This window comes from Marmota marmota, unplaced genomic scaffold (assembly GCF_001458135.2).
Source record: "Marmota marmota marmota unplaced genomic scaffold, marMar, whole genome shotgun sequence".
NCBI classification, from domain to species: Eukaryota; Metazoa; Chordata; class Mammalia; order Rodentia; family Sciuridae; genus Marmota; species Marmota marmota.
This window is the reverse complement of record NW_026000108.1, coordinates 783,895-803,841: the sequence shown is the minus strand read 5'-3', so window position 1 is coordinate 803,841 and position 19,947 is coordinate 783,895. Positions and strand designations below refer to the sequence as shown.

The 19,947-nt window shown below is 50.4% G+C and overlaps 1 protein-coding gene across 2 annotated transcripts; it reads left to right on the top strand.

The window, feature by feature from the left end:
* The first annotated feature begins 2,356 nt into the window (after positions 1 to 2,356).
* On the top strand, positions 2,357 to 19,947 carry LOC107139071 (transmembrane emp24 domain-containing protein 11-like). Of its 2 annotated transcripts, none has more exons than XM_015481856.2 (5): positions 2,357 to 2,584; positions 9,340 to 9,440; positions 18,085 to 18,210; positions 18,806 to 18,955; positions 19,732 to 19,947. In XM_015481856.2, the coding sequence occupies exons 1-5, from the start codon at positions 2,461 to 2,463 to the stop codon at positions 19,879 to 19,881; spliced, it is 651 nt and encodes a 216-aa protein (XP_015337342.1). In that variant the 5' UTR covers positions 2,357 to 2,460; the 3' UTR covers positions 19,882 to 19,947. The 2 variants fall into 2 exon arrangements, with proteins under 2 accessions (XP_015337342.1, XP_048639976.1); XM_048784019.1 differs by having other exon boundaries at positions 2,375 to 2,584; positions 18,809 to 18,955.

Genomic DNA, 19,947 nt, shown 5'->3' with positions numbered 1-19,947 from the left:
TCTCCCTCTCTCCCTCCCCTCCCCTTCCCTCCTCTCTCCCTCCCTTTCCCTCTCCCTCTCCTCCCCCTCTCCCTCTCCCTCCCCTCTCCCTCTCCCTCCCCCTCTCCCTCTCTCTCTCCCTCCCCTCCCCTCTCCCTCCCCTCCCCCTCTGCCTCTCCCTTTGCCTCCCCTCCTTCTCCCCCTCCCCTCTGCCTCCCCCTTTCCTTCCTGGTTGCCATGTCTTGAGCAGTTTCCCTCCACAACATTCTTCCACCATGATGTTCTGACTCACCCCAGGCCTAAAGCTATGGAGACAGTCAGCCATGGACTGAACCTCTGAAACTCGAGCCAAAATAAACTTCCCTTTTCTACATCGTTCTTGTCAGGTCTTTTAATCACAGTGATGAAAAAGATAACTAGAACAGAAATTGATACCAAAAAGTGGGGTCATTGCTGTGACTAACCTGACCATATAGTCCAAAAGCCTTTGGAGATGGTTGTTGGTGGTGGGGGTTTGAAAAGTTTAGAGATGCAAGCTGGAATGGCTTTAGAATGTTGTAAATGAAGGTGAATTGGTGATTCTGATGGGTGTTCCTGAGACAGAATGCCAAAAGGTCAGTGGATAGTAAAGACTGGTCTCATGAGGTTTCAGAAGAGGAGGGTTACTGGAAATGAACTAGAGGTCATTTGTGTTATATTCTGACAAAGATGTTGTCTATGTCTTACCTGTGCCCTGAGAATTTCTGTGAGACTTAATTTAAAGATAATAAACTAATTAATCTGGCAGTGGAAATGTCAAGGCAGCATAGCATTCAGACAGTAGAAGGGATACTGTAGTGCTTTTAGAAAAATTAACTGTGATTATAAGGAGCAAAAGCAGAGCAAAAAGATTTGAAAAACTTGCAGTTTGGCCAGAAAAGTATGTGGAAAACTGGGGCTAAAAAAAAAGTTGTGGTTGTTAAAGAGACTCTCGCCACTCTTTAAGAGTGATCCTAGTACTTAACTCAGAAACAATAGGAATTTTGAAGGCATCTGAGGAATTGGCAAGACTCAACTCAGTCTCAAGAGTGTAAAAATAAAAATTCTTTTGAGTTGGGGAGTGATACAGGCCAAATTATATTGTTATGTTTTGTGCATGTATTGAATATGTAACAATAAATCCCATCATTACGTATAACTATAATGCATGAATTAACATGTGGAAAGAAAAGGTTCCTTTGAGAGGAGACCAGTGGGGCCTAGGAAGTTGTTTCACCATGCTCAGTGACCCAGGCACTCAGGGCTACTGCAGCCTGAGTTCATGCATTTTCCACTTGTTTCAAGAGTGTTTGCAGTTGCTTATTGAAGCATTCTTACATAGTGCATGTACACACTAAAAAGTAGCGTGTGTAAAAGCTGGTGGCACCCGCTCAGGTCTGTGGCCAGGTCACTGCCCTGTGCCAGTGCCACAACCCAGTTTCTGGATGCAGCTACGGAGTTGCCTCGTTCATGCAGGAAGTTGCGCTGGGGGGTGGGGCAGCGGTCGCAGGCCCTCTCTGCTCTTGTGGGACTGGAAGCCAGTGGTGCGCAGTCTTCAGCTCTGCCTGGCATCATCAGGGAGGTGGTGAAGGATGGCTGGTGGCTTTTCAAGTGCTGGTGGAGCTGCAGCTGGACGCTCCCAGAGCAAGGCAGGGTTACAGGCACACAGGCCTGTTCTTGAAAATTTCTGAGAGTCTACAAGTATTTCAAATGAGAAGAGGAGACACTAGGTGCAAAAACCAAGAGGACCTAGTTGACTGCTGAGTGACTTCACTCCTCTGCCTGTGTTTTTGTTGTTTGTTGTAGAACCCGGGCTTCACCCTTGCCAGGAGCACTCTACCCCTGAGCCCAGCCCCATCCCGATGTCACTCCCTTCCTTACAGGAAGCAGACAGCCTCCTCAGCGTGAGGCCTCAGTGAGGTTCTGGCCTCCTCTCCAGTGTCCAGAACACTTTTGTTGCAGAAGCCTGCTCCTCCTGCTGCCCGAATCACCACAGGCTCCTCCCCGCCTCCTTCCTACTCTCACCTCCAGCCGCCCCTTCACTCCCCCTCCCCTGCCTCGGCCAGGCAGTGGAAACACCAGAAAATGACTATTTCAGGTGGTTGCCAAGGCCTGCTCCTGGCTCTCCGCCACAGGGTGCCGGGCGCCCAGACTCGCCTTCTCCCAGCGCTTCTCCCCGGCCCTGGCACTGCCTCTCACCCCAAAGAACACTTCCCAACCTTGGAAGAGCAGCGGACTGAAGCTGATGGCACAGAGCTTGGAGAGGCCTGAAGTCCCAGGCGCCTTTTTATCTTGTCCCTGGGACTTGCTGGCGTCACGGCCCGAGCACAGACACATGTGTCCCTTCTCACAGCAATCAATCTTACTTACAAGGTCACCCAAGGAAATGCACGCTTGCAAGAAGCAGTCAGGTGCCTCTGATCCAGGCCACAGAACGCTCTGCTGCCGGCTACGGAGAGGGCCATGCAGGTGCTCGCAGTTCTGCTGTGTCTCAGTTTCCCACCCTCAGCTGCTTTCTATCTCCACGCAGGGGAACGAGAGCAGAAATGCCTCATAGAAGACGTTCCAGGAGACACGTGGGTATCAGGTAGGTGGCTGACACGGCTCTCTTCGCGGCTGCCCCTGGGCAGTGAGTGTGACGCTGAGTGGCTCCCTCCTCACCGTCTGCCAAGTGAGGCAAAGCTGATGTGGATCGACGAAGGAGGGAACTGTATGCTTTTTAAAGCAGGAGACTGGACCTGACATCAAGCTTAATCTGCTCTTCTGGTGGTCAGGTTTACTTGAGCCAAGAAAATCTGCTGCCGTTTAACATGCTAATGGTGGCTGAGCAGTCCAAACACAGGAGAGGTCTTTGGACTGGTCCAGTAAAGCAGGACACACACCAGGAGTCCGTGTGCCTTCTGGAGACCATGGGCAGGAGCATCCCGTGCAGACCCAGGACTGCCTGCCAGGCAGACTGTCCTTAGATTCTGTCACCACAGTGAGTCTGCACATTTCCTGTGCTGCAAGCACATCCTCACACAGGTGAGCTTGGCCCACCTTCTGAGAAAGAAAGAAGTGCTTACTAGTCTCAGAATTGTATGGGAAAATCCAGCATGCTAGCTAACATTCAAGTCAGAATCAATCTCCAACTCTGATTTCCATGCAAAAGGGGGGGTGGGGGGAAGGTGAAATCTCAATCTAGAGGCACCCTAAGTTGTGTTTTGTATTCCATGATTTTGTGCCCCTCACCCCCACCAGGGGGAGCTGAGCTCTGCCTTCAGCCTGTCTCCACCGCTGGGCCTCAGGGTTCCTTCTCAGAGTGGCCCCGCCTGCAAACATCCAACGCAGCAAGCCAGGAGGGGAGGGCCAGGACGCGGGCCGCGGACAGGCCAGGCGCCGGCAGTGCTGGGGTCTTCCCGTTGTCAGGGTCAGCACCGGGAGCAGCACTGTTTCCTGCCATGGGCCACGGCCAGCACGCTCCTCAGCCTCTCTGTGATGGCAGGTGATGGTGGCGCCTGCTCCTTCCAGCTGTGGGGATGTGTGAGATCTGCAGGCCTTTCTAGCCCACCCACATACAGAGGGCACCAGGCTCTGCCCGGTGTGTGCCCAGAGGAAGCACTGCCCCGGGGGAGTCCTGGGCCCTTGGTCTCCTTCAGGGTAGCTCATGGATTTTCTGCCTTCCTTTCAAGGGGCCCCGAAGGAATAAGAGGGATAGAGTAGCTCCTGCCCACCTGCTGCCCTTCAGACACTGGCTGGACAGACCTGGCCAGCCGCATTTCGTGGCAGTGGGCTGTAGTCACAGAACCTGGAGGTGCCTGATGTGGGCTCCAGCAGCTGTGTGAGCCGGGGGCCTCTGTGTGGCCTGACAGGCACCCTGGCTGCAGCCTCAGCCCTCAACCGCAGTGAGAGCCTCAGGCCCTGCCCGCCCCCCACTGCTGTCAACCCCTCCCCCTTGCCACTTGCCCTGGCTCCTCCCCAAATCCAGCGGCCCTCTCCTCCCTGCCTCTGCACCTCTGAGCCAGTGACCCCACTCTGAGGCCTGCTTACCTGTCACCCCTACATAGCTCTGCAGATTCAGGACTCAGGGAGCGGGACCACCAGGGGAGCTCAGGGCCCACGCCACTGAGTAGTAGCCACTCAGAGGCCAGGAACAGAGCAGAGGACTCACCCCTCGCATGGACCTAGAGCAAAGGTCCAGCCCCAGCAGGGTGGGGGGAACTGTGGTGGACACTGCAGAGGGCCACCACCTGGGAGCAAGATCAGGCCCAGGGTCAGGATGGAGCTGATGGCTGGGGAAGTGGCGCGTGGAGGAGGTGACTCCACGCGAAGCTCCCTGGTGTTCAGCATGCGGTCAGCATCTGTGCGGCCTCCAAGGACAGGAGGGCCGAGGGCAGGACACAGCCGGCGGGAGGAGCAGGGACCTCAGACGCCAGCATGCTGAAGCCAAGGAGCGACGGGCGACGGTGGTGGCGTGAAGGACTCTACAGGAGGAGGCTGGACACCAGTGGATGCCCTCCCACTGCAGGGCACTGGGAGGCCTGTGGCTCGCACCCCGCACACCCGACCCTCACCTGCTCCCTTCAGCACCCCTGCAGCCAAGACTCAGTGTCCACTTGCTCACGAATGCAGTGCCAAGTGCCACCAGGTGAGAGGTAGCGAGAACGCACCTTTGTCCACTCACGAGATCACGGTTAAAAACAAACCTAAAATCTTCATGGAGTCTAGGCCAGGAAGCCCCATGCCCACTGTCCTGTCCTCCTTCCAGCTCAGGGCCATCTGGAAGTCCAAAAGGGGTGACTTTTGAACACCTTCAGGCCAAGATCTGCCTGAAGGTGCTTCTCATTAGGACTGACCATAGGCCATGAGGAAGGTGTCCACCGTCCCTGATGGAGGTGACTCAATGCCACAGAGGAATAAAGAACAGCTGGAGAGAGAGCTCTGGCACCCACCGGCACCCACCGGCACCGCCCCATGCTGGTGACTGTGGGCGTCCCACCTGAGCTGGAGGCGGCTAAGTCTGGCCGTAAAGGGTGTCCCCCACCCACACTGCCTCCAACCTCTCTGGCTCGGCCTCCGGTTGTTTGCCCCGCACCTCTGGAGAAGCGGGGTGCTTTGGGCCTAACCCTCCCCAAGAAGCAGAGGCTCCCACAAGAGTCTGAGTGGGAGATGAGGAGGGGCTCGGGTGCCTGGGAGCTGCCGGCCACGGCACTGCCACCAACACCAGGGCGAACCCCAGCACCGTGCACCTGCAGGAAGCCCCAAGCAGGTGTTTTGTGTCTGTGACCTCACTTCCCTCAGTCCCACATGCCCGTCCCTCAGCAGTGAGTTCCGGGCCATCTGGAGTCGGGAGGGCAGAGCACCTTCCATGTGAGTCTGAGGCGCAGGCCAGGCAGGGTCTGCTGCTGAGAGGGAGAGCCTCATGGTCCACCCAGTCTGCTCCTGGCTGCACCTTCTGGAAGGGCCCTACACGGCGAGCCCTTCAAGTACCTCTTCCTCGAGACCAGGGACAGCAGGAGAGGGCTCTGCTCAGACGAGTTCCGTCCTTCAAACTCCCACAGGGAAACAGGCCCTCCTGGAGGCCACACAGCCCTCTGAAGCAGGCCTGAGCCAAGGGTTCAAGTGCCAGGCGTCCACCACAGAAACGCTCCAGACAAGGGGAGAAGTCCAGAGGTGCTTTTAGCTGCAGGCTCATCCCGGGGCCCCCGGAACTCAGGAGCACAGGACGATCACAGATTAGACGTCTCACTCCTGGGACCAGGCCTCCCTCCCACACCCCACGGTGTTTATGGCGGCACTTGTCATTCGTAACAGCCAGGTCTACCCACAGACCTGATGGACAGCTCAGCAGCTCCCTGGGGGATGAGAATTCCACGACTTTCTAGGAATGGATGGCACATGGAGGCTGTCCCGCATTCCTGGGTGGAGAAAACAGGCCAACGGTGAACAGACCCGTCACCCGGAGGATCTGCAAGACAGGGAGCCTGTCAAGCAACAGTGACCTGGGCAGCCACCAGGCGAGTGCAAAGTGGGCCCGTGGGCATGCTGCTGAACTCCACCAGGTGCCCAGGCCCCCGCCTGCCACGCAGCACCTGAAATGCACACCCCTGGTGCCCAGAGACACACATTCCTGGAGCAGCCCTGCTCGGGGGCCAGCGGACAGCCCAGGCCTGGCAGACGCCCCTCCCGGTCCCTGCAGGAACCCAACAGTGGCATGGGCATGCAGCACAGGGCAGGACCACAACTGTCTTGGACATCAGTCCTGCTGGCCTCTGGGGCCCTCTGGGCTGCTGCTGGTGTTCTGACAGCAGCCGTCAGTCGGCACTGGACTGGTGTGAGCTCCCCAGGGAGGGCCTGTGCACAGCACCCTGCTGATGGAGTCCCACCAGGCCCTCCAGGACCCTGGAGTGTTTCAGAGATCAGTGTGTTCACAGCACTCTTGACACGACTGCTGTCCACGCCCAGGTGCCTGCCATCAGGTCATCAGAACACTCGGCAGAGCCAGGTGCTCCCAGGGCTGAGGGCCCCAGGCCACTACAGTGTTCAGCACCGAGAGCCCCTGGACAGGACTGTGGGAGTGTCCGGGCCTCCTCCCATCCTGCGGGCCTCCTCCCGGCGGCCTCCTCTGGGCAGCCTCCTCCTGGCTTGGAATCTCAGTCTATATGCCCCTTGCCCTCCTCACAGGCCCTGTACTTCCAAGATAGGAGAAGGCAGTGTGGTCAGTGAGGAGAAGGGCCAGGTCTTGGGGGATGTGGCACGTGGCCGGTGTGGGCTTCCTCCTAAGAGCAAGGTCGTCAGTGCATGTGGAGCCTCCTCTGTCCCTCGCACTGTCCGCTGTGTGGCTGCAGGTCTGGATGGCCGCGAGGGCCAGCCGTGCTCTCAGCTCTGCGGCTCCGCTCCTCCAAGACACCCCAGGAGCTGCAGCGTGGCCTCCATGCCTGGCTCCCTCCGGAGGGGCAGATGGCTTGTGAGTGGGGGTCCAGGTCTGCCAGACCACGTGGCCTCCAGCCACACACCTCGGGCTCCTGTTCCATGGTCCCCCACCTGTCCTCAGAAGGCCACCTGCTCTCTGCCCTGCCCTGCGCTCGGCCCTGGGTCATGTTCTCTGAATAGGCCTCGATTAAAGGTCACAGAAGAAAATCTAAGACACGGTACACGGGTCTCAAAAACCTAGGTTGGAAAACCAAGGCACAGATAGCATACATGTTCCAATCTCTCTCTCTTCTCCTCCTTCCCCCCCGCCCCCCCCCAGCCGGGGATTGAACCCAGGGGTGCTTAACTACTGAGCCACATCTCCAACCCTTTTTTTTTTTATTCTGTTCTGGGGTCTTGTTAAGTTGCTGNTAATCGAGGCCTATTCAGAGAACATGACCCAGGGGCACTCAACCACTGAGCCACATCCCCAGTCTTTTAAAAAAATATTTTATTTACAGACAGGGTCTTGCTAAGTTGCTTAGGGCCTTTCTACAATGAGGAGGCTGGCTTTGGACTCACGATCCTCCTGCCTCAGCCTCCCCAGCTGTGCTGGGCTCCAAACTCATTTTTGATAAACACATACCAGGTACTTATAGGAAAAAGGCTAGACGGCTGACACCAGTCCTAGGAATTCCTGGAGGGACTTGCACTTTCCGAAATTCCTACAATGAGTGTGTTGTTCCTATAATACAGTCCAGTGACCCACAGTTGCGGTCTCAAGGATGCAGTCTGGAGGAATGGGATGACCATCAGTGACCTCAGGCACCAGGAGAGGGCGTGAGGCCCTCGCCCCATAGTACTGGCCTTCACCAGGAGCCAGGAGGAAGGCTCTGGCAGTGAGTGCTGCAGAGGTCCTGTGATCGGCCCAAGTGTGACTCTGGCTTGGTGGCACATTGGGTGGCTGTGGGCAGTCCTCTTGCTCCTCGCCTGCTGTGGTCAGCTGATAGAGAGGTGCTCTGCTCAGGCCCATGGTGGCTCAGGGAGCTGCCAATCAAGGCCTTACTGAGAGCTTTTGGTGTGCTCAGGTCCACTCTAGGGAGAACACAACCCTGACTTGCTGCTCTCACACCCAAAGGGAGGTGTACCCTTATGTTACCACTGTTGGTGTTGGCTTGGGGTCCTGGGGACTGCACCCAGGGGCGCTCTACCACTGAGCTGCACCCCAGCCCTTTCTATTTTTAATTTTGAGACAGTCTCCCTAAGTTTCTGAGGCTGGCCTCAATTTGTGGTCTTCCTGCCTCAGCCTCTGGAGTAGCTAGGATTAGAGGTTGTGTACCACTGTGGCCTGGCTGATATAACATATTATCCTTGCTTTATCAGCGGGAAAACTGAGGCACCCGCAGCCCAGTGCAGTGCCCCAGATGGCCCACCTAAAGTCGTATCCCTGTTCCTAGCCAGTGAGCCCCCCAGCTCCATGGCCACGTGGTGAGAAACTCCACGGGGCTTTGTGCTGGGCTGCGCGGGTGTTCTGTCTCAGGACTGTTTCACCCACAGGAAGCGACCCTCTCCAGCCGACTGGCCCATGAGCAGTGCTTCTCTTCTGCCGTCTGCTGGCCTCCCTGGCCATGACTCCTCCCTCTAAGCTGCCCTCCTGCCTGAAGGGCACCTTGGGGAGGCCTGGGCCTGAGGCTGGAGGATCCCACAGAAGCAGGCGGGGTCACCCTGGCCTGTTCTGAGAACTCAGGCAGCATGCCAGGAACGCTGTGTTGCAGTGGGGGTAGGGATGACTGGTACCCATTCATTCAAGTCCTCTGTTGAACCTGAATTGTGGGACCCTTTCACTTATTCCACAAACATTTATTGAGCCCCTACCATGGAGCCAAACACTTCCCTAGGCTTACTGCCAGACCCCAGAGGGCCGCAGGGAGGAATGGAATGTCTGAGGCTCTCTAGCCCCTCGCAGTGCAGACGAGGGGCACCAGCGCATGCATGCTCAAAGAACAGATCTGCAGGGCCCGTGAGGGGACCCCGGGACTCGTGCGTGCTTGAGCAGGAGTCCTGGGGACAGGCCTGGGGCAGAGCTGTGGGGGAGCTTAAAGGCGGGAGGGCCACCGGGGATGCTGAACAGCAGGGCTCACCGGTAGGTGGGACCCTTCCCAGGCTTTTGACTGGCAGCCTCAGCATCCTGGGGTTTGAGCAGGGCACAGCCTGCCCCACCCTCCAGTGTCGGAGACCAAGGCTGGGTGGTGCAGCAGCTCAGCAGGCACCCAGCCCTGCTGCCTGCCCAGAGTTGTCCTGCTGGTCGCACAGACCCCCAGGGCGGAGGTTGCCCCAGGCAAGGGTCCTCATGACACAGACAAACAGAGAAAGACGATGGGCCTAACCTAGAGGTCATCACCTATTGATGCTTTCCACACACACAGTCACTGCCTCCTGCTTATGACACAGGGACTTTCAAGATCCAGCAGTGGGACACAGGCAAACTCGACTTCCGAGAACCGGGCCCTGGTCTGGGGATGTTCGTGACTGTCACAACATACGACGATGAGGTGAGCATGCATCTGTGCTGAGATACTAACTGCTCGTGCAGGAACCACCTGCCCCTCGTGCCCATAGTGTTACAACTTCTGCTTATGCATAACTGAGCACCTGAGCACCATCAGCTAGCGTTTACAACTTTTTTTGTTTTTGCACCAGGGTTTGAACTCAGAGGTGATTTACCACTGAGCCATGTCCCCAGCCCCCCCCCCCCTTTTTTTCTTCTGAGACAGGGTCTTGCTAAGTTGCTTAGGGCCTTACTAAATTGCAATCCTCCTGCTTCAGCCTCCTGAGTTGCTGGGGTTACAGGTGTGCACTACCACATTCACCTGCAGCTTTTTATTTAGGACAGTACCTCACCCTCAAAGACCCGTGGTCTAGATGAGGAACAGAAACACTCTTCCCATAGGAAGTTTCAAGAGAAGTCACGTGGGGGCTTCTGTGGACACAGAGACTTGCAGATTTTGCCTGGGTTGGGCCCCATCTTTGGCAGAGCCACAGCTTCCCCAAAAACCAAAGGTCAGAAAAACCACTGCCTATCTCCTTCCTCAGATTCTGGCAGAGGCTTTCTCAAGTAATTCAGAAGCCCCAGGTCATACAGAACCTTGTCGCCACGGGGCACCAGTGAAGGAGCAGAAAACTCAGCATGGTCAAAGGGACAGAGCGCAGATCCAGGAGGGGAGACAATTTCCAGCACACACTGTCATCTCTGAGGGCAAACCCTCCCTGGTCAGGTTATTTGACTGGTTCGTCCTCAGTTTCCTCGTTTGTACAATGGGTGTAACAGTGACATCCAGATCCCACTGTACCACAGGTGCTCTGGCATCCTGAGTCCAGGGCCGCAAAAATGGAGGTCCTAGAAATCAGCTCATGGGCAGCAGGTGCTGGTGGGTAATCCCCGGAGAGTGGCACGGGCCTCTCAGTGACAAGGACAGGGTTCTATGTAGGCAGGAGAAATTAAAACCTGTCTGTTGTCTTCAGAAGACACTTAACTCCTTAGAACACACACTCGCCCACTGGGTCAGTTACACACTGCATGGCCAGCCCCATGAGAGGCAGAGGCAGGAGTCTGAGTCCACGGGTCAAGGCCAGCTAGAAAATGCAGCGTATGTTGTCTCTTAAGAAAACATAAATACACCATTGCCTGAGAACGTTCCCTTTTAGAAGTGAGACATGTTTTCATCCATTCTGTAGACATCCAGCAAACACTGCACGTGTGAAGCATGCCCGAGCCTCTCTTGGCCTAGGAGAAGGGCAGAATCCCTCCCACGGGCCTTATTCTCAGGAAGGGCTTCTCCACATAGAGATGGGGTGACAAGAACCGGCTCTGGCGGTATCAGTTTGGATAGACCAGTCCCTGTGTACCCTGCTTCTCTTGGTCAGTGTCAGAGCTCGGGACTGTCCACATTGCCGGTCTTGATGAGCTACCCATTCCTGCGCCAGTGAGGGACAACCCGAAGGAATGAAGTGGCTGGCGGAGTGGGCAGAGCAGGTGGTGACCGTGGTGTACCACACGGACCTCTCTACCCCATCCCACTTTCCACTTCCAATATTCTGTTGGGCAGAGGCAATGTGGCTCAAAGGTTCAATGACTTACAGACTGTCATCAAGTTGAAGCACTGAGATTCAAACTCAAGTGTGCATTTTCCCCAGCTCACCATGGGAATAGCATTCAAAGCTGTTTGGTGAATTTCATGTTCAGTGAAACAAGACAACGAAGGCTTTGGAATACAAAAGTAAATCTCAGGAATGTGTTAACAGGTAGTGAGTAGTCACTGAACATTTCCTCAGAGAAGAGAAAGGTTTTGCTATTCATACAAAAATAGGAAGTAATAATAAACCTCACCCTTGACCGCAGACTTACTGACAAACTTTCCCTTTCAGTGGTCCTCTTGAAAGGAATCAGGTACGTGACAATGTTCTTCATTTTCTCTACATCAAAACTGAAAGACATTTACAAAGCATCTTTTTAAAAAAATTTATTTTTTAGGTGTCGTTGGATTCAATACCTTTATTTTATTTATTTATTTCTATGTAGTGCTGAGGATCGAACCCAGGGCCTCATACGTGCTAGGCGAGTGCTCTACCACTGAGCTACAACCCCAGCCCTACCAAGCATCTTGACTGCATTTTTCTATCTGTGTAATATGTTTTTAAGACTTTGCGATGGTAGAGCAGTTTTAGGGTCACAGCAAAACTGAGCAGACCACAGCGAGTTCCCTGCTCTGACTCAGGCACGACCTCCCCAACTACCAGCAACCTCCTGGCCCCTGAGGATTTTTGCCACAACCCGTGCACCCAGGGCCAGGGGTTCACAGCATGCTTCTCTTGGTAATGCATGTTTCACGGGTCTGGACAGACGTGGTGTCGCAGGGCAATTTCTCCACCTCGAACATGCTCTGTGCTCCAGTAGAACCTCCCTTTCATCAGCCCTTGACACCACTGGTCTTCCTGTCCCTGGGTATCATGCCACTGGAACCACAGCTCTCTTTTCAGCGTGCTCCACTTGATAATGTGCCCTTAAGGTTCCTGGCCTGGTTGTGCTGGGGAACACTGCGTGTCCATTGTGCCAGCTTACACATCCCCCCATGCAAGGACAGTGTGGTTGCTTCTAAGGTGGGGCAATCATGCCCAGAGCTGCTATGGATACCCACCTGCAAGTCTCTGTGTGGACCGACCTAGGTTTCCAGACCACTTGGCAAATGCCAAGGACATTCCTATAGACCACACGTACACTTAGCTCTCCAGGACAATGCCACGCTGTTCCTGAAGTCTGTGCGACATTCGGCCCCCCTCCACAGTGAACAGATGCTCCTGCGGCTCCATACCCTTGCCGGCACTCGGTATGGTCAGTGTTTTGGATCTGGGTCATTCTGATAGGTGTGTGGGGACATCTCACTGCAGGGCCCTCCACATGCTTTGAGTCTCTTCTCATATGCCTATGTGCTACCCGCATTCTTCTTGGCCAGGTGTCTTTTCAGATATTTGCCCAATTAAAAGCTGGGCTGCCTTCCCCTTGTTGACTTTTAAGAGCTCTTTGTGTAGTTTGAGCAGTCATCCCTTGTTAGATGTCTTCCAGAGACTCTCTCCCAGTCTGTGGTTCGTCGTCTCATTTTCTTCTTCACAATGTCATTTTCTTTTTCTTTTTTTTTTTTTTGTTCTGGGGATTAAACCCAGGGGTGCTTAACTACTGAGCCACATCTCCAACCCTTTTTGTTTTTATTCTGTTCTGGGGTCTTGTTAAGTTGCTGAGGCTGGCCTTGAACTTCCCATCCTCCTACCTCAGCCTCCCAACTTACTGGGAATCCTTTTGTATTTTGTATATCATCATATCCTCTGTGAGTCAGGAAGTTTTATTTCTTCCTTGCCAGTCTGTTTTCCTATTGTTTCCTTTTCTTGTCACATTAATTAGACCTCCTAGTAGTATGCTAGATAAAATGGTGAGAGATGACATCCTGTCTTCCTCCTGACCTTAGTGGAGAAGCCTCTGGATTCTCACCATTCAGTACACTAGCTGTGGGTTTTCTGTAGACAATCTTCTTTAAATTGAATCAGTTCCATTCAGTTCTTGATTTAATGAGTCTTTATCATGAATGAGCAGCATCTCTTGTCAAAAGGCTTTTCAGATGGTGCACACATGGTTCTTCAACCTACTGTGGGGATGGCTGTAGCACTTGGATGTTCAGCCAGCCTTGCGTGTGTGCAACAAGCCCCACTTGTTCACGTGTGCGATTCATTTCGCATGGTGTTAGATCTGCTCTGCTCCTGTGCTGGGAAGGATTTTTGCATGTATGTTCAGGAGAGAGAAGCATCCATAGATTTTTCTTATAATGTTGTCTGGTTTTGTATTAGGGTAATGTTACCTTCATAAAATGAAGTAAGACTTAGGCACAGTGGTGTATACCTGCAGTTCCAACCCTGGGGGGGCTAAGGTGTTAAAAAAAATCAGGAGGTATTTTTTCTGCTTCTATTCTTTAGAAAGAGATTTTAGTTAATTGTCATAATTTATTTCTTAAGTGTTTGGTAGAATTCACCAGTGAACCCATATGAGTCTGATGCTTTCTGTTTTAAAAGGTTATTCATCCTTTTACAAAATTTTTTTTAGTTGTAGATGGACACAATGCCTTTATTTTATTTATTTATTTTTATATGGTGCTGAGGATCCAACCCAGTGCCTCATATGTGCAAGGCAAGTGCTCTACCACTGAGCTATAGCCACAGACCATGTTATTCATCCTTGATTCAATCCCTAGATACAGGGTTATTCAGATCATCTATTTCTTCTTGCATGTGTTTTGGAAGATTGCCAAGAAGTTGGTCCATTTCATCTATGTTAGTCAACTTTCACACTGTGACAAAATAGTGAGAAAACCAACAAAGGAGGAGACATTGATTTTGGCTCATGGTCTCAGTCCATGGTTGCTGGCCCCTCCTGCAATGTCTGGGCCTGTGGTGAAGTAGAATGTCACCTCTGGGATCATGTGGCAGAACAGAGCTGCTCATGCATGGCAGCTGGGAAGCAGAGATCCAAGCAAGGAAAGGGCAGGAACGAGACCCACCCAGGAACGAGATCTACCCGCCAGGACACCCAGTGAGCTTCCCCAGGTAGGCCCACCTCCTACCCTTTCAAAATGGACCGTCCAATGGTCCCTTCAGTTATGAACCATTATGGACTCATCCACTGGTGAGGTCATGTTGGGTTCCCGGCGACTTAAACACTCAGACCTTTTGCCCACCCAGGGACGCCATTTGCCGGGTTGCTGGCGACTAAAACCCTCAGGGTCACTCCAGGGGACCTGGGCTAATTGGGCTGTGCGAAATAACCACACAAGAGACAGAAATACCTTTTTCTTTGGGGGTGCTGTGATGGCTCCTCTGATCTTAAAGGGTCAGCAGAAAGAGAGAGAGAGAGAGAGAAGAGAGCCCACACGTGCTGACCCCTTTTATTGAGGAGAAGCCATTCAAATGAGGCAAGAGGTCAGTTTCAGGGGGGCTGAGTCTAGCTTCCTGAGTCTGCTGTCAGCAGGTTGACTGACACCTAGGTAGGCCACACCCAAGGGCACAGCAAGAGAAGGGGACACACAAAGGTGTTTCCATGGAACATTCTATCCCAAACAGGGCAAGGGGTAATATTACAAAGGAACAGGTGAGCATAGCTCCACCCATGGGGCTGTAGGAAGGCGAGCCCAGGCACAAAGAAGACAGTCACTGGAACCCTTAAAGATTGAGGCTATCGTCTGGGTTCCCTAGGCACCAGATTGCAGAGTGACGGACAACGATGCCACACCAATCAGAAGGGGAGACAGACATGGTCACGTGCTAGTTTGGCCTCCCACAAGGTCAGAGCCTCTAAGACCTCACCTCTGAGCACTGCTGCATCGAGACCCCAGCCCAAACCACAGGAGCCTTTGGGAACTTTCAGACTCAAGCCATATCAGTGTCAAACCAGCAGGCACAGAGTCACCCACAGCACTCCTGCAGCATCTCACGGTGTCCCTGGGGTCTGTGGAAATGCCCCTCCTTCACCTCTGATGTCAGTAACCTGTGTCCTCCTTTTTCCCCATAGTTAAATTGTCAAGAGGCTTACCAGTTTTATCATCTTTTCAAAGAACCAGCTTTTTAGTTTTTTTTTGATGTTTCATTTCCTGTTCATAATCTAGTTTTCTTCTCTTACATTGCATTTAATTTGGTTTTCTTTTCCTTGGATTGCTGGCTTTAGACCTTTTTTTCCTGATATATGCATTCAGTGTTTTAAATCTCCCTCTGATCACAGCTTTCAGTGTATCCCACGAACTTTGTTAAGCTGTATTTTAATTTTTTGAGACACATGTACATATCCCCTGAGATTTGCTCTTTGACTCATGTGTTGATGGAAGCATGCTAACTTCCAAGACTTCAGGGATCTCCAGCTACCATTCTGCTATTGATTGCTAGTTTAATTAGATTGTGGTCTGAGAGTGCACATTTATGATTTCTCTTCTTTAAAACTTGTTTAGTGTACCTATGGCCCAGAAGGTTTATATTCCATGAGAGTTTGACCAAAACACAAACAAACAAACAAACAAACAAAAAAACCTGTATTCTGCTTTTGTTGGCTGCACCAGTGCACAGATGTCAATTACATGCAGCCAACTGACGACGCCAATGAGATCAACTATGTCCTTATTGATTTTCTCCACGATAGATCCATTTCTGATAAAAGTGTTGACGTCTGCAATTAAAACAGCGAATTAATGTATTCCTTGCAGCTCTATCGGTTTTCTTCGTGTTCTGAAGCTTTGTTCTTCAGTGCATGCATATTGAGGATCACACATCTTCTTGGAGAACTGGGCCCCTTATCACAACTGGGCCCTGATAATTTCCTTTGCTTCAGAAGTTAAATGTCTGTACTAATATAGTTACTGTAGCTTTCTCTTTCTTCAAGGTTAGCAGGGCCTATCTTTCTCTGTACCATTACTTTTAATCTATATGTCTTTATTAAGTATCTTTCTTGTAGACAGGTAATTGGGTTTTGTTTTTTGACCCATTCTGACAATCTGTCATTCTAACTGGTGCGTTCAGACCACTGACATTTGAAGTGATCACTGATGTAGTTTGATCACATTCTCTAAGATTTGCTCTGTTTCTATTCATCGCCCTTGTTCTTTGTTCCAATTTTCAACTTTTTTCTTTTTATGGTTTTAATTGTGCATTTTCGATGACTCCTTTCTTTCTCCTTAACATATCAATTGTACTTTTAAACAACTTTTTAAAGGTAGTTGCCCTAGAGCTTGCAACACCCATTTACAACAAACCCAAGTCCACTTCAGAGAGCACACTGTTCCACTTTATAGGTGTGCAAGTGCCTTCTGATACAGTGTTTCTGATTCTTCTCCTGTTTTTCATGAACTCTCACCGCGGAAGGCCCTGCTGCTGTCTTACTGAACAGGCTGTTACCTGTCAGTCAGTTAGAAATGAGAGAAGGACTGCCCTTTACGAACTAGAGCTTCTGGCTACATCATCTTCCTTCTTTCTCAGGGTCTTACTCTAACATGTCTGGAAAGGCAGTTCAACTGGTAACAATCTTCCTCAGTTTGTTTTTCTAACAAAGTTTTTATTTTTAATTCTTAAAGGGTGCTTCTGCAGGACACAGGAGCCGGGGCTGGGGGTATGTCTTTCTCTCCCAGTACAGTATTTCATCACTTCATCTCTTCCTGCTCAGTTTCTGAGAAGTTAGATGTGATTCGAGCCTTTTCCCCCTTGTTAGGCAAGGTTTGCCTGGGCTCATTTCAAGGTCTTCTTTAGCTCTGACCTTCTGTGTGACTTGTGTGTGACATGCTGAGGTACAGACTGTGTGGGGGGTACTGTTTGTTTTGTTTGGGTATTTATCCTGTAGGTGTTCTCTGAGCTTCCTGGTCTGACGTTAACTTGGGGAAAACTCTCAGCCATTATTGCTTCAAGTATTCCTTCTGCTTTCTCTTTCTCCTCCTAGTTTCCCCATCATGCCCAAGTCTGCTTTCTGCCATGCCCTGGTTCCTGGGTTTCCCTCCCTTCTTCCCGCTTGGCATTTCAGTTTTGCAAGTTTCCATTCACAGAGCCTCGAGCTCAGAAACTCCTTCCTTGGCTGTGCCCAGTCTACTAAGGATCCTACTGTCAAAGGCATTCTTCATTGCTTTTACAGTATTTTAAAATTTCTATAATGTCTTTCTTAGAATTTCCATTTCTTTGCTTATATTTCCCATTTTTTTCTGGCATGTTGTTTACTTTTCCCATTACAGCCTTTAGTATATTAATCAGAGTTGCTTTTTAATTCCTGACCTGATGATTCCAACATCTCTACCATATTTGTATCTGGTTCTGATGCTTGCTCTGTCTCTTCAAACTGTGTTTCCTGCTGTCCAGCATGCCCTGTGACTTTCTATGGAAATCCTGAGACATTTATTTCACTATAAAATATTCTAAGTAGGAAACTAAAGTTTCCTAGCAGATGTAACCACTGTTTACAGCTTGGTGAGTATTCTCCGGCATTCTTTTCTATGCATATAGGAACATATGCATGCAGGTATACTTTTATAAAAAAATACTTTTTATAAAACAGCATCCTCTATAGCTGTGTGAGGGACACCTCTGGTGGAGATATGGGTTTAGTATCCTTTTCACTGACATACAGTGCTCCTTTAGGGGCTTTCCTAAATTTATCTAATCAATTCCCTACTGAAAGGTATTCGTTATTTCAAGAATACAATTTTGTTATTACAAACATCACAGTGAATATCCTTTTACATGTAACTTTGTTTTTTCATGTAGTTTACTAGAATAAGTTTATATAGGCAGAATTTATGATTCTATGATTTAAACTTTTAAATTTGTAATACATATCACCTAACTACTCTCTACAACTGTCGTTCTGTTTACATTCCAACAGCATTTGGAGAGTGCTTATGTCTCCATACTACCTGAGTAGTTTTAAACCCTTATCAATCTGATAATACACAAGGAATGCCTTATTCTAGTTTGGATTTTTTATTACTTTCAAGGCTGAATATTTTTCATGTTTATTAGCTATTAGGTCTCTTCTCTGGGAACTGCATTATTTTGAACAGATTTATGTAGGGAGATTTGTTTTTTAAAATGTAGAGAATGATAATCTTAAACTATGGAAATCCTTAACCCTAGGTACTACTATCAAAATTATTTGGTCCAGAAGGAACATTCTATTTTACTTCATATTCACCTGGTGAACACATCATTTGCTTAGAATCTAATTCAACAAGGTTCGTGTCTGCTGGAGAGAGAAGGCTGGTGAGTGTGCACCTCTGGAGGCCTTGCTGACACCTTAGAGAAACTCGTGAAGGTCCCTTCTGGTCTCTAGGAAGGCTTTCAAAAGGGAGCCGTGAAGCCGACTGACGGGGGAAGTGAGAGCTGAGGGAAGGTGAACAGAACTGTGGTCCCTCAGACTTGACAGCAGGGGAAGGCTGAGGGGGAGTTAGTAATGGATTCCAATAAATGAAACTCATGCAGGAGGATGGTGGGTGGCTCTTCTCTAAATGTGTTGAGGACAGATGAAGAGAATTTGTACTTTAGTATAAAAAATTCTGTTATACATAAAGAAAAGTTTCCTGAGAGCAGCCATCAAATCTTCTCAGCACCTCATAGTAAATCTGATTTGCAGGAAGGTATAAATACACCCTCAGGTCATTAGGCTGGCACTTACTGCATCATTGTTAAAAAAGGCAACTGAGTAGAACAGGGACAAAAGGGAGACCAGGCACAAAGCGGCACCCCACTCCCCACTCCCCCACTCATCAAGAAGGGAAGGGAGGTGGAAGGAGGGAGCGAGGATGCAGGAAGCACTGAGCTGTCTTCAATGCCCGTCTCCTCCTCTTCACTGTTTAAGCAGCGCATCCACTTGGATATTCGAGTTGGAGAACATGACCTTGATGCTGCAATTGCTCAGGCAAAGGACAAAGTTAATGAAGTTACCTTCAAGCTTGAACATCTAATGGAACAAATTGAGCAAATACTCAAAGAACAAAACTATCAAAGGGTCAGTCTGCCTACTCAGCTTATTTGATCTCTTCCTGCCGGGAATGCATTTCTCAACACAAAGCCCCTGGACCAGGGAAAGAAGGAACTGCCAGTTGTTTCCTGGTGTCCTGAGTAGAACCACGTGGGCAGGCAGTGCCGAGAGAGGTGCTGGCTGGGCTCTGCTGGGAAAGGCACTGCTCTCTTCCTATCCCTGTACCAGCAAAGCACCCGCAGCAGAAGGTGGGAACTTACGGAGGGAATGAACAATGCTCCCAACACACTCCATATGTCTGTAGGGCCAAGTGGGCCCCCTTTCTGGATCAGTCTGTCATTCGACCCTGCTTCCTGAGTCACTGGGTTCAGTGGGCTCAAATCTGCTCTACCACTCACCAGCTTGTGTCCTCACTAAGCTTGGGTGTCATGATCTGGAAAATAAGGACTGGAGTGAACTTAAGTAAGGCAAGCATGTGGCACAAAGGAAGAACTCCAACAGGGGAATCACCCCAATTGGGTAGGCAGTGTTTGCTCTGCTTGATGGTAGCAAATAAAATGTATGAAGTCGTAGATAAAATTCCTGTATTTCACACCAAAATGCAGTGTGTTTTATAAGGTTGATTTTTACTCTTTTATACTCAGTTAAACAACAGATTCAAGCTCAGGAAATCACAGTACACCTTAGTATAATATATTAACTGGGTAATATCAAATATCTTGAACACATACAGCAACCTTCCCCTCCAAATCACACATTAAGTTCTTTAAGAAACTAAATCCATCCATCTCTCTTATGCATAGGACCGTGAAGAAATTTTTCGAATGACCAGTGAAGATACAAACAGCAATGTTTTATGGTGGGCTTTTGCACAAACGTTGATCTTCATCTCAGTTGGAGTTTTCCAAATGAAGTATCTTAAAGACTTTTTTATAGCTAAGAAGCTTGTTTAAAACATTACAGGTAAAGGCAAATAATCTGCATAATGTTTGAATGAATAAACCAAATACATGCATAAA

Excerpts from the sequence above, each read along its gene's own strand:
- LOC107139071 (XM_015481856.2), top strand. The coding sequence starts at position 2,461 with ATGCAGGTGCTCGCAGTTCTGCTGTGTCTCAGTTTCCCACCCTCAGCT. Across the intron at positions 2,585-9,339 it reads AGGAGACACGTGGGTATCAG|GGACTTTCAAGATCCAGCAG; the intron begins GTAGGTGGCTGA and ends CTTATGACACAG. Across the intron at positions 18,956-19,731 it reads AAGAACAAAACTATCAAAGG|GACCGTGAAGAAATTTTTCG; the intron begins GTCAGTCTGCCT and ends TCTTATGCATAG.